Raw genomic sequence first — 11,921 nt, forward strand, 5'->3', positions numbered from 1 at the left:
TGCATGTTCTGCTCATCTTGTTGAAACCGTATTTTCTTGCTCAAATCTAGGAAGAATCTGGAACTGACCATGATACACAGTTATCTCCAGCTGGACATATTCCTTTATGCTCAGTTTCTGTTCCACCCGTGTCAGCTTTCTCATGTATTCATGAACTCCCTCTTCATTCTCCTAGCCAATATTTTATTATATCATTAAAAATTTTATGGCTGGCACAGCACAGTTGCAAGTGAGTTCTAAAATTTAGAAAGGTGCAATAAATTGCAGGACATAAAGTTTCACATAAATGAACAGCTTTTTTTTAATTTAACCAACCTGATAGGTATATAGATCGATCTCTCTGTCTGTGTATACACATATATACCTATACATATATATATACACACACACACACACAATTTATCAACGATTTCAGCCCGCTGCTTTCTCTACTCCCTTGGTAGCCACCAGGTTTTGCCTATGATAATATGATATTCTTAGGAAATATACAGCAATTATACTGTCTATAAAAGCCCTGACTCCTTGCTATGGAAGTAAAAATTCTACCACATATGTATTTGTTCAACGACACTGAAAGTGCAGTGTCTAGGAAGTATACATAGAGTGGATTAGATTGCACTGTATACTTTAAGTTGAATTATGTACTCTTGTAAAAAAACTCTTCAAAATTATTTAACTTCCCATGGCATAGTCTCAGAAAGTGAAAAAAAAAAAATCTTTAGTGTTATCTTTTCCTGTCACATGACTAGTGCAAACACCAAAAAAAATCTTATCTTTTTGTTTCTTTTTTGGTACTTTATAAAACAGCACAACCGGTTTAGTGCCCAGACATTAAAGACTCCACTCGGAAAAGATCTATGTTATATATTCCACTCTACTTTAAATGTTTCCATTATATAACAGGAAAGATTTAGCCGTAAGTGTCTTCCAGTGTGTGATGGCTGAGGATTTTTATTTTAAAAAAACCCATGCTTCTCCACTGGAGACAGTGGTGCCATCTAACCAGAACAGCCCTCTACTCTTTGTAGGACTCAGAGAGTACTGCTCAGACCCAGCAATGCTATCTGTACTGGAGCACCGTTAGGCTTAGGAAAATACACCTCCTCCATTTAGCTGCACCATCCCAGTGCATGTCCTGCAACTTAGCAGCTGTGATGAACAGCTTGATCTTGACCTGCCAGTCTTGTCAATAAAAATACTTGATGCGTGTTTCAAACATTTCAGGTACATTTGAGTAATCGGTGTGCAGGCTACTCGAGAAATAGGTGCCATATAGATTATTCAACTTTGATCTATTTCTTTGATTTAGCGTTGCAATTAAGTAGGTTCGGTTCAAAGAGAAAGCTCATTGGTTGATGTTTTACACTGATGTGATAATGTTTACACAGATGTGCTTTGAAATCTTGATTATGGTGGATTTTTGGGTCCCACCACATGACAGGCTCCTGTTATCTGAAAGGTAAAATAATATAACGATCTGTAACTGCCTTCAGAGCAGGTCTGCCTGTGCTCTCCTCAGGTGATTTATCTGATCATTGTATTTAGCACTAGTTTTTTCATTTTTAAATCCCTCCACAGTAAATCACTTGCTTTAAAGCAGCCTTTTTGTAATTCAGGTGCACACAGGGGCAGTACTTAGGACTGCAATGATGAAAAGGTGTAGCATTACCTGCTTTAAAGCACCTGCCAATTAATTAGCCCTATACTCTCCATGGCAAATAAAGCTAAGCAGTCAAATCCATTTGATCTCTCAGATTTAGACTGTGACTGAAAAGACGATGGAGCAAGACGGGAGAACTAATCTTTCATGATTCTCTGCAACTTTTTTGTTTAAATGAAACTTTAAACCACCAAGTGATTCTCCTGAACTTTTGAAAGAATTAACTATGAAAGATCCCTGCATTTTATACTCCAATACTGTGTTTTAATGCTGGCGAGGTACTGCATTGCCCATCTTGAAGGCTAAGATGGGTTGTGTCTTTTGAGCCCTAAAATCCATTGGCTGTTACAGAACAAGCAGTAAAGAAGGGAAAAGTCAGGCTCTTGGCTCCACGTGCCATTGTTTTGTCGGTGCTGATAATGAACACGTGTTCCACCAGCACACTTGGATGCATGAGCCGTTCCACTTTGGGGATGAAAAAAACACATATGCTCATCTGGAACAGAACGGCAAAGTCCTAAATGGATTCAAAACAGTGTAGAAAGACAAATGAGATCTTTTGGTAGGGGATTTTATTGCTAATTTGCAATGTTCACAGACCTTGGTTAAGGGCCCATTGCAAAACCGCAGAGAAGATGGATTAGATGAGCCATCTCTCAACCTTTCTTTCTTCTTCTCGGTGGGTTTTGAAAATGTTTATCCCAAACCAGGAGCCTGCCCTTTATGTTTTTAAGACATCGTGTGGATACCCAAATGCTATAGATCGGTTTGATGTCACATTAATGATAAATTAAAAGAGAAGGAGACTTTGCAGAGGGGAAAACACCTCCCTGACTATGCCAATTTCTGTAGAAATCCCCCTCCTTGTAGCTGAGGCGATAAAAGGGAAGGGTAATGCATGTACATTTTATTAGCGTTTTAGAAACAGGGAGTAAAACTGTCAGATCTTTGGGTTTTTTTCTTTCATGTCTGTCTGGGCAGGTCTAACCCTCAGGTAACGCCCTTTCTCCCTCTCGCCTCCTGCCTCTCCTTGCACCTGTCCACGTAATGCCGCGGCAGCTCCCGCCCGGGCCCCGCTCCCGCCCCCACCCCGGCCCCGCCCCTCCCCGCCCCGCGCGGGGCTGCCCCGCCCCCCGCGCCCCTGGGTGACTGGCTGCGCGCGGCGGGGGCAGGGGGCGCGCCGGCAGCTCCCCCCACCCCCCCCAGTCATCCCAGATCAGAGGAAGGTGCGAGGAGAGGGGGAGCCGGTTTACAATTTCAAACGCAGCCTCCCCGCAGAGGGCTTCATTAGCATATGTCAGCGGGACCGCCGTGTATATATGTACACGCGCGGGGCGTATAACCACCACCCCGCCGCCTGGCTCGCACTAGCTCGGCTCGGCTCAGCACGGCTCGGCTCGGCCCTGCCGGCTCCCCATGCTTGGGGCCCCGCCGCGCACCCCCACATGCCCGCCGGGAGAGGCCGGCAGCCGCTCTCCGCCGCCGCGCCCTAGCCCGCTCGCCCCGCGCCCCCATGGCTCCGCTGGCCGAGGTGGGGGGCTTCCTGGGCGGCCTGGACGGCCTGGGGCAGCCGGTGGGCGCCCACTTCCTGCTGCCGCCCGCCGGGGAGCGCCCGGCGCTGCTCGGGGACCGCCGGGCCCCGGCGGAGCGGGCGGCCCGCGGCGGCGGGGCGGCGGCGGCGGCGGCGGACCTGGCGCACTTGCAGGGCATCCTGCGGCGGCGGCAGCTGTACTGCCGCACCGGCTTCCACCTGCAGATCCTGCCCGACGGCACGGTGCGCGGCACCCGCCAGGACCACAGCCTCTTCGGTAGGCGGCGGCGCGCGACCGCGTGCGGGAGTGGCGGGGCTCCCCGCGCGCGCGTACCGGGCGGCGCGCGGCCCCGGTCGCGGGTGGGGCGGGGCGGTGCGGGGCTGCCGGCGCAGGTGGCCGCGCTCGCAGTGCCGGCGGCGTCACCCCGCGGGGGCCGCCGCGGGGCGAGGTGCGGGCCGGGGGTGCGCCGGGCTGGGCTGGGCTGGGCTGGGGGCGGCGGCTGCCAGCGGTGCGTGTCACCCGCCGGTTCAGCGCGGAGGGGCGCGCGGCAGAGCGGTGCGTGCCGTGTGCGCTGTCCGAGCTGGCAGTTCTTGAGTCTTTGCAGGGGAATACGAACGGTGGGCTCGGGCGTGCTGACCCTTGGGTCGCGCTGGCCCCCGCTCCCTTCTGCCGGACGGAAAGCTGAAGCATTAGGCCCCTCTTCAAGAGTCTAAAATTCCGTTTTTCTCAAACAGTTAAAATGCTTCCCAGCCAAGTTTCTCTGCCGGCAAACCAAAAGGAGGTGAAGACCACCCCAAAGTGTAAATGTTTCCTGTGACACAGGAGTAAATCCTAAATAGTAGTTGTAGGAGCTGGATGTCTGAACAAACCTGCCCTTGTCAACTACATGTGTCTTCTTGTGTGTGGTGTGTTGGTTTAGCACTGTAAAAAGGCGGTTAAGGAGTTTCCTATCATCCTCCCCATAGCCAAAACAATCTGCCGGAATGGCTCTTAATTGCTTTTATAACACATGGATGTTTTCAGAAGTAAAGCAGCAGTAGTCAGACAGTTCTTCTCAGGGCGAAGATTTCCTACAGGGTGTAAACATGAAATAAATCTGCTTTAAAAGAAGGAAAAGTTAGCCTCAGATCAAACATTAACCGGGCTTTTTAGAAATGTTCTTCCTTTATTCTACCACTATTCTCGGCAGGTTTGTCTGATGTGGTTGCTTTGTGGGTTGAATCACCTGCTTATTATGGTTTTGAAAAAGGGTGGCTTTGAAAATGATACCAGAAAGACAAAATACCTCCACCTCCTTTTATGGGACTTTGTGCTTTAGGAACTGGAAAACTAGGATGATTTACATGCAATAGGGTTTTTAATGCGTACTCTTTGTAAAGATTTTTTTTTTCTTTTTTTGCTGCTTGGTAATAATAAATAAGAAACCTGCCAAAGCTCGATTAAAACTCAAAATATTTTAAATTATTGTAGAGCCCAGACAGTCCATCTGTTTGAGAGTGAAAAATGGTCCTGAATAAAAAAAAAAAAGAGTAATCATAAATATAGCAAAAAGACAAAAAGTCATAATCAAAATCAAACACACTATTTAAAAGCACTTGCCTTAGATTCAGGTTTGTGTTTTTTTTTTTAACATGTTGTGGTTTTTCTGCTGCTCAGCAAAATCCTGCATATGATTCTAGAACAACTTCTTTTTGAGGCTTTGTTTATATTGTTAACAACTTCCAAAAAGCCAGTTCACACGTTCCCTTTCTTTCATGTTTTATATGTACTGTAATCTATGCATATCAATTGGTTAAATATGTTGGCATATCCTTGCCAAATTCAGGCTTCAATTAGTGCCTCATCTCCTGAATACTTTATATTATTAATATATATTACATTTTTGGGGGGCAAATGTAATATAAATAGTGCTATAATCCGAACATTAGCAAATAAACAGTATATTTCGTGCACATAAAAAGCCTGCATTGAAGATAGCAAGTTGTGTCAAGAGGTGTGGGCCCATATGCTAGATAAGATGTCTGGCAAATACTTTTTTTCCCCCCTCCCCTCCCGTGGGTAGGTTCTGTTATATAAAATTCCCATCTGTACTTTGATTTCCATTCAAATGATATAATAATGGATGTGTTTTTTTAAAGATAATGCTATAGAGAAGGTAAAGTGTGTTTTCAGGTAGTTCATACTTATCTTCCTATGTTTGAGTAGGCAGTTTAGCAAATAGTGTATAGTCATTATAGATTCCAGCTGCATAGTACTGAAGGCTTTAGCCTCAGCTCTGAAGAAAATTCTTTCATATTCAGCGTTATAAAAAAGTTTCTTAAATGGGGTAGGATTCCCCTTCCTAATGAGGTTTCTCAGACTGCTTTGCTGTGAATGTTATATACTTTTCCATATAGTATTTGACATTGCAGAGAAACAAGGCCTTATTTATTATAATATGTAAATTTTTTACTTGTTTTCAACTGTGTTTTGGATACTATGTATTGTATGTTTACAAACTGAATTAAAGCAATTATTTTTTTCCCCCTTAGGTATCCTTGAATTCATCAGTGTGGCGGTGGGACTGGTCAGTATTAGAGGTGTGGACAGTGGCCTTTACCTTGGAATGAATGAGAAGGGAGAACTCTATGGCTCTGTAAGTACTACTCTCATGTCAGGTCACACATGTTGAGGTTTTGATTCACTTCTTAGTGCTATGCAAACCCCTCAAGTAGCTAGCTGAGGTCACCTTAGCTTTCAAAACACTAACTACTTTTCCTGTTGAAGTGTATATCTGTAAAGTATATAGCAGTATAGCCTTTGATACTGAAGATTAATGGGAAAAGTTTCTCTGTCCTAGCTGAAGAGAACTGAAAAGAAATATTCCTCCTAAATTATGATGAAAATTGCTAAATTAAACCAGTTATTCAAACAACATTTAAGTTGCCTGCTATCTAATTTTCTTTTTATCAATACTGAAATGTATCATAGTGCATACTCTAGCATTAAAAACTTTGAATGCAACTGAAAAATGTTAAAAGGATAGTTATGGAACAAATAAACAACAATTAATATAGTACTCTGGCTTTATGTATAGCCTAATGCTCCTTTACAGATCGGCAAGTGGTACTTCCAGGTACCAGCTTCTTACCATACAAACATTCTTTCAAATGCTGGGAAAAAAGAGGGTAATACCATATGTCATGGTTAGGTACCACTGTTACTTGAAAAACCTGAATGGTGCAAGAGTGCTGGAAGTATCTGTAAATCCCGACTGGAATATTTTGAGTTTAAGAATGAAAATAAGATTGTACTCATTACATTTATCTGTATCTGGTGAAAAACTTCAACTGTAAAATATGACTGTAAAAATGTAATCTTTGATTTTTCCAATACTATCGGAGTTATAACAGTCTTAGACTGTTCTTTCAAGTCTTAAAACATCTTGAGATAAAATATTCTCTCTCCAGTTCCTTTGGTTGTGGTTAGTCCTGTTTGAAATATTTACAAAGAAGTGATGAACGCCACAAAGAAGACATGGAGATGTCTTTGTGGGCTGTTACATCGCACCTGAGTCCCTCTACCAAATCTCACTTCTAGAATGTCAGATACCCCAAGACAGAACTCTACGTAATACAGTTTCTGTAGGTCAAGTGAATTTTGGTTAAACCATAAATAATGCATTTCTAGAGAAAGTTACCTAATTTGTCTTTAAATCCAAAATTATATATGTACAGGTCTAATTTAAAAAAAAACACCAAGTAGGATTGCAAACTTGGTGTCAGGTCTTGGTTTGATTTGTTGACGTTAAATGAACAGTAAGGCCACAAAAAGCCTAAAACATCTTGTTTATTTTAATCATATTTTTAAAGTGTGTGTTCAGATATCTAGCAACAGCTGAAGTTATTTTTCTTTCTGTAGGAGAAACTGACTTCTGAATGCATCTTCAGGGAACAATTTGAGGAAAACTGGTACAACACTTACTCATCCAATGTGTACAAACATGGAGATTCGGGGCGGCGATACTTCGTAGCACTTAACAAAGATGGTACTCCCAGAGATGGGGCAAGGTCCAAAAGACACCAGAAATTTACACATTTCTTGCCCAGGCCTGTGGATCCTGAAAGAGTTCCAGAACTGTACAAAGATGTGTTAGGATACAGCTGAGGAAGGAGGCAACTTGTGAAAAAAACTCACATTGGAGCTGTTGCCCCTGCTTTCATGGCAATATCAGCATGCAGAACCTGCAGAGATCTAGGATGGTGGTTTGGAAGAAGGTGCTTTGTGGTAGGCAAGCCTCTTGTTTTGTGACCTTTGGATTTAGGAGACAAAGCCTTAAAGCTGAAAGTGGACCAGCCTCCTTCAAACTTGCTGAACTGTTTGGTAGCCAGTAACCAAAGGGAAGTTGGAGTGTGACTTTAACAGACTCCTGGCAATTTTGTCTGGATTAGCTATGGTCCATAAATTAGCAAAGAGCTACCTGCGTTATGTGGATGAGACAACATCTGGAAGAAATAGAAACAAATGGACTGTAAAAATAGTAAGAAATCCTGAGAACTGTGTATGAAGTTTTAGTGGCTCCACTTCAGTGATGGACCTTAGATGTTGATGCATCGTAGTCAGAGCTGGAACTTGTCTTCAGGATGGACCTATTTATACGTCTCCAGATAGCATATATTTATTTTATATATTTATTTATTGAAGAGTTTATTTTTTACTGGGATATGAAGAGAATACAAGCCCCTAACCCCAATGAGAAATCATTTACAGTGCCAATATTTGCTCTCAGTAGTGTTATGATAAAGAAATGACATTATGTTGCAATGGATCCAAAACCTGAACATTCATGTTTCATTGTTTATCAGTTACAGATAAGGCTATATCTTATGCACATACCATTGCCTTGTGACTATCCTTATTTTGGAAAGAATGTTTGATTTCTTTTTTTTGACCTATGAGAGTGCCTTACAGATCTGTATTGAATTCAAATGCACATTTAAAAAGGGAATTAAAAATTATTTCACTTTGAGTTTACTGTCATTTTTAAATTGAATCTTTTAGCACATTGTGTAATATTTCAAACCTGCAACAATTGTGAGGAGTGTATTGCAGTTACCTTGAAAGAAAAGGTAGTATTAGCTCTTGAAATCTTGATTCAAATCACAACATGCCTGATGTTTTGTGGTGTTTTTTTTTTTTTTTTTTTTTTTTGCCAAATGGTTCCTACTGTCTCTACTAACATACAAATGACTATTCTCTGTATTACTTTAAATTTTCATGTAGGATTCTCATCACTGTAAAAATATTGACAGGGAATAGAATTAAAATATCTTCTAAAGGGAAACGGTATCAGTAAGGTGTTTCTGATGCTGTGGAATGAAAAGCTTCTGAGTGAAGGTTGTTTCTCCACTGAGCACAGAGGAGCCAAAGGAGACTACTTTATCTTAATTCCTTCTTTAGGGGATTATACCAGCATAAGTGTTTCTGTGCAGACTCTCAGGACAAAGATGAACTATGTCTCTATGTCAGTTACAGCTATACAACAACTAATTGACTTTACACTAATTTAGTTGAGGACTGTCGGTTATGAAGCACAAACTCATCTGCATATTGACTAATGGGGAAGTCTTTGGTGTCTCTAAGAATACTAAGGGTTAAGGACAGACCTATATGAGTTAGACCTAAACCTGCTGAAGCTTGCTCTCAGATGGTGGCCACCTCCACGGAAAGGTCAGTCCAGGAGAACGACTGCAGGAAAGGCAGTCTAGGAGAGGGCAGCAATATTTATGCTGTACCAGAGGTGGTCTCATGTTTTGGGTGCCAATGGGCTTTAGCTCAAGATAACTACTTTGAATTTACTTTTATGGAAACACACATGATTCAAATACTGCATGTGCATCATTTATATCAATAAAGGTATTAACAACAAGCATTTTCCGGTATATAATGCGCTTGCTAGAGCCATGGCTGTGATGGACTGTGAACAAAATAATTTTACTTTCTGCTGAATAGAAATTGAATACAGGCACACAAAATGGTGTTCCAGTGCTTTTGTGCTAGGAATATGTAACTGACTAAGGTTAAAGGCTTTATTAAAATTTTCTGGAAAGCAGGTAGTGGAAGATCTACAATGCCCTGAATACAGTTTAGTAAAATAATGTTGTAATGCGCTTCAACTTAACATAAAATAATGATTTTTGTGGGTGACACTGAGTCCCATTAGTAATAGATCAATAACTGAAGACAAAAATGTATGTTTTAACAGAAAATTTTTTTCCTCTGCATGTTAAAAAGTAATTTATTCCACATTGGTTGTGTAAATAACCAGTGACTGCTGCTCAGGACATTAATTCCCATGCACTTCTGGCACACTCAGTGTTTAAATCATACCAATAAGAGCTCTCTCTCTTTGGATTAGCAGTTTACTGTTAATCCAGCTACCTCAGAAGTACTTTGAAGATGGCAAGGGCTGTAATCATCCTTGTACGTCTTTTTCCACAGATATGCTACAGTCCAGAATGGTAACTAAGGATAGCTTTAAGTGGTGAAAAATCAGCTGAAACTTCTGGATCCAAACACCTAGCCAACATATAGATGAAGAAGAGTGATATATGCTTGTCATTTTCTTGCCCCATTCCCATTTTAGATACGTGCCAATAGTCCTTGAACAAAGTGTAATGGTGCAGGTACCAGTGGTGATGAACGACTGTAAAAAAACCCCAGAGCATTGAAAAGCTGTCACAGCCTCCTTTTTTAGTTCTGGAATATTGCCCCTGAAGAAAGATACTGCGTTTTCCTATCTTATTTTGCATGCAGCATTTATTTGTTCTTTGTTACATTCTATCCGTCATGGTCTTCAGATAATGTTAATGTTTTCCTAGTTTGAAAATGGCAGATGCAAAAGCAAAAGCAACACCTCAAAACAGCTGTTTTCTTATGGCATTAGACTAACAGCTTTAGTTGTCAGTCGCTGGGGTTTTTTTTGTGTGATTTTCATTCCTGCCTTAGAAAGCTCAACTGGACAGACAGGGAGAGACTGGTTCTCTTTAACCAGTAGAATTAATGATCTAGTTTACTACCTGTTACATTTTGCATAACCCTATCAATCCGAAAGCCGTGGGCTGCTCTAACATCGTGAAGAGGGTAATCTGAAGGAGGCGACACTTGTTCAAGGTTCAGAGGAAATCTCTGAAGGCAGAGAAAACCTCACATCTTGAAATAAATCCCTGCATGACTGGCTGCCCCGTTTATGCCTTTATTTCTGGGAAGGAGAACCATTCAAGGTAGTTATGTGGTTTGTATAGCAGGTGCAGCTCCGCTTTCTGCTTCTCACTGATTCTCCTAGTAGCTCTAACACTTGGCCCTTTGATCTCAGAGCTGGCTGGAAACTGAGTGCTCCATGCCAGTTCTGTACTTCTTCACATACTTTGTTTTCTGCTGCTCTCTTTTCCAAGTTGTGTCAGAAATAATATACTAGCCATACAGGAGATTTTCTGAAATCCAGGAGTAACCTTGACTTCTGAGCACATATGGAGTGAAATTGTTATTTTATTAATCTTTGTGCTCTTGGTCAGAATGCAAAGGTAGAATTTTTAAGAGTCTTCTGTGGAAGTCTTCCAGCTGTAATAGTTGCAGGATATAGGAGAAACCAAGTGCCTCTGAAAATGAATATTTTTTTATTAAACAAGCTGATTTAATCAGAAGAAAGTGGACAGCTAGTCCAAAAGGCACAGTCCTTAAATTGGTGTGAACTGTTTGTGTTTCCGTGGAGCAGTTTTGTCCCGTCTATATGTTCCTGTTTTCTGTCCCAAGTTTATTGATGTTATCTTTGATCAGATGTTATCTGATGATGCTCAGGTGTGACAGCCAGCTTCACTGCTTCTATCTGAAAGTTCAGATCCCTGCTATGGCCATGCACTCTGCTAGCAAGCCACGGTGCGCAGAATTCACTTTCCGATGTGTGAGAGTCATTTAACAAGTAGATTTTCCTATTAGCTTTCATTTCCAGCTGTTTTAATTCCTTGATGTGCTTTGTTAACTCTTTTTTGTCATAGCCATCCGATCTTACTTCAGTAACTTTGTGAAGTTTTACTTAAACGTATGTCTTTACCAGCAGCTATGGGTGTGGTTATTGTTTTGGTTTTTTTTCCTTCAGTATATGTAATCACACTAGTACCACTGTACGATGGCTCTAGTTATACTACTGCAAACAATGAGGTTTGCCTTATTCCTTTCCTGTACAGCAAAGAACTAAACAGAGGTAAGGAAGTTTTATACACCATGAATGCATCTTCCCTATTGCCTTAATGCACTGGACCAAGCCTGTGTCATAAATAAATACTGAGAACACTGTGGTAAGTTTCTCTGGTTTGGCTCATCTTCCTCCATACTGCGTGGAGATGCTATCAGGAAGTAGGCCTTTTGGAAATCTCTGCATTTGCTCCTTTTGCTTTTCATGTGATAAAACCCGACTTCACTGCTGTTAATTTCTCTGCAATTATTTGGATGCTCAAGTTACATGAACATGACAATGGCAATTCTCCTCTGTGTCATTCCTTGTATGAGGCAGAAAAGAGAAGTAAACATTTCGCAACACTGAACATGACAGTGGCATTCTACGCTTCCTGGATATCTGCATCAACCTGCACTTTTTCAGACATTTATCTTAAAATAATTTCCTTTGCAGTAGTATATTCAGCTGTTGTGGTAAAATCATTGCTGTCAGTGTACTTGGTGCCAGTGTACATCTG

General features: G+C 41.7%; 1 protein-coding gene across 1 annotated transcript; it reads left to right on the plus strand.

The window, feature by feature from the left end:
- Nucleotides 1-3,033: 3,033 nt before the first annotated feature.
- FGF20 (fibroblast growth factor 20) lies at nucleotides 3,034-7,489 on the plus strand. Its single transcript, XM_056358282.1, has 3 exons — nucleotides 3,034-3,468; nucleotides 5,724-5,827; nucleotides 7,093-7,489. The coding sequence occupies exons 1-3, from the start codon at nucleotides 3,174-3,176 to the stop codon at nucleotides 7,336-7,338; spliced, it is 645 nt and encodes a 214-aa protein (XP_056214257.1). The 5' UTR covers nucleotides 3,034-3,173; the 3' UTR covers nucleotides 7,339-7,489.
- Nucleotides 7,490-11,921: the final 4,432 nt, after the last annotated feature.

This window comes from Falco biarmicus, chromosome 1 (genome assembly GCF_023638135.1).
Source record: "Falco biarmicus isolate bFalBia1 chromosome 1, bFalBia1.pri, whole genome shotgun sequence".
Classification (NCBI taxonomy): Eukaryota; Metazoa; Chordata; class Aves; order Falconiformes; family Falconidae; genus Falco; species Falco biarmicus.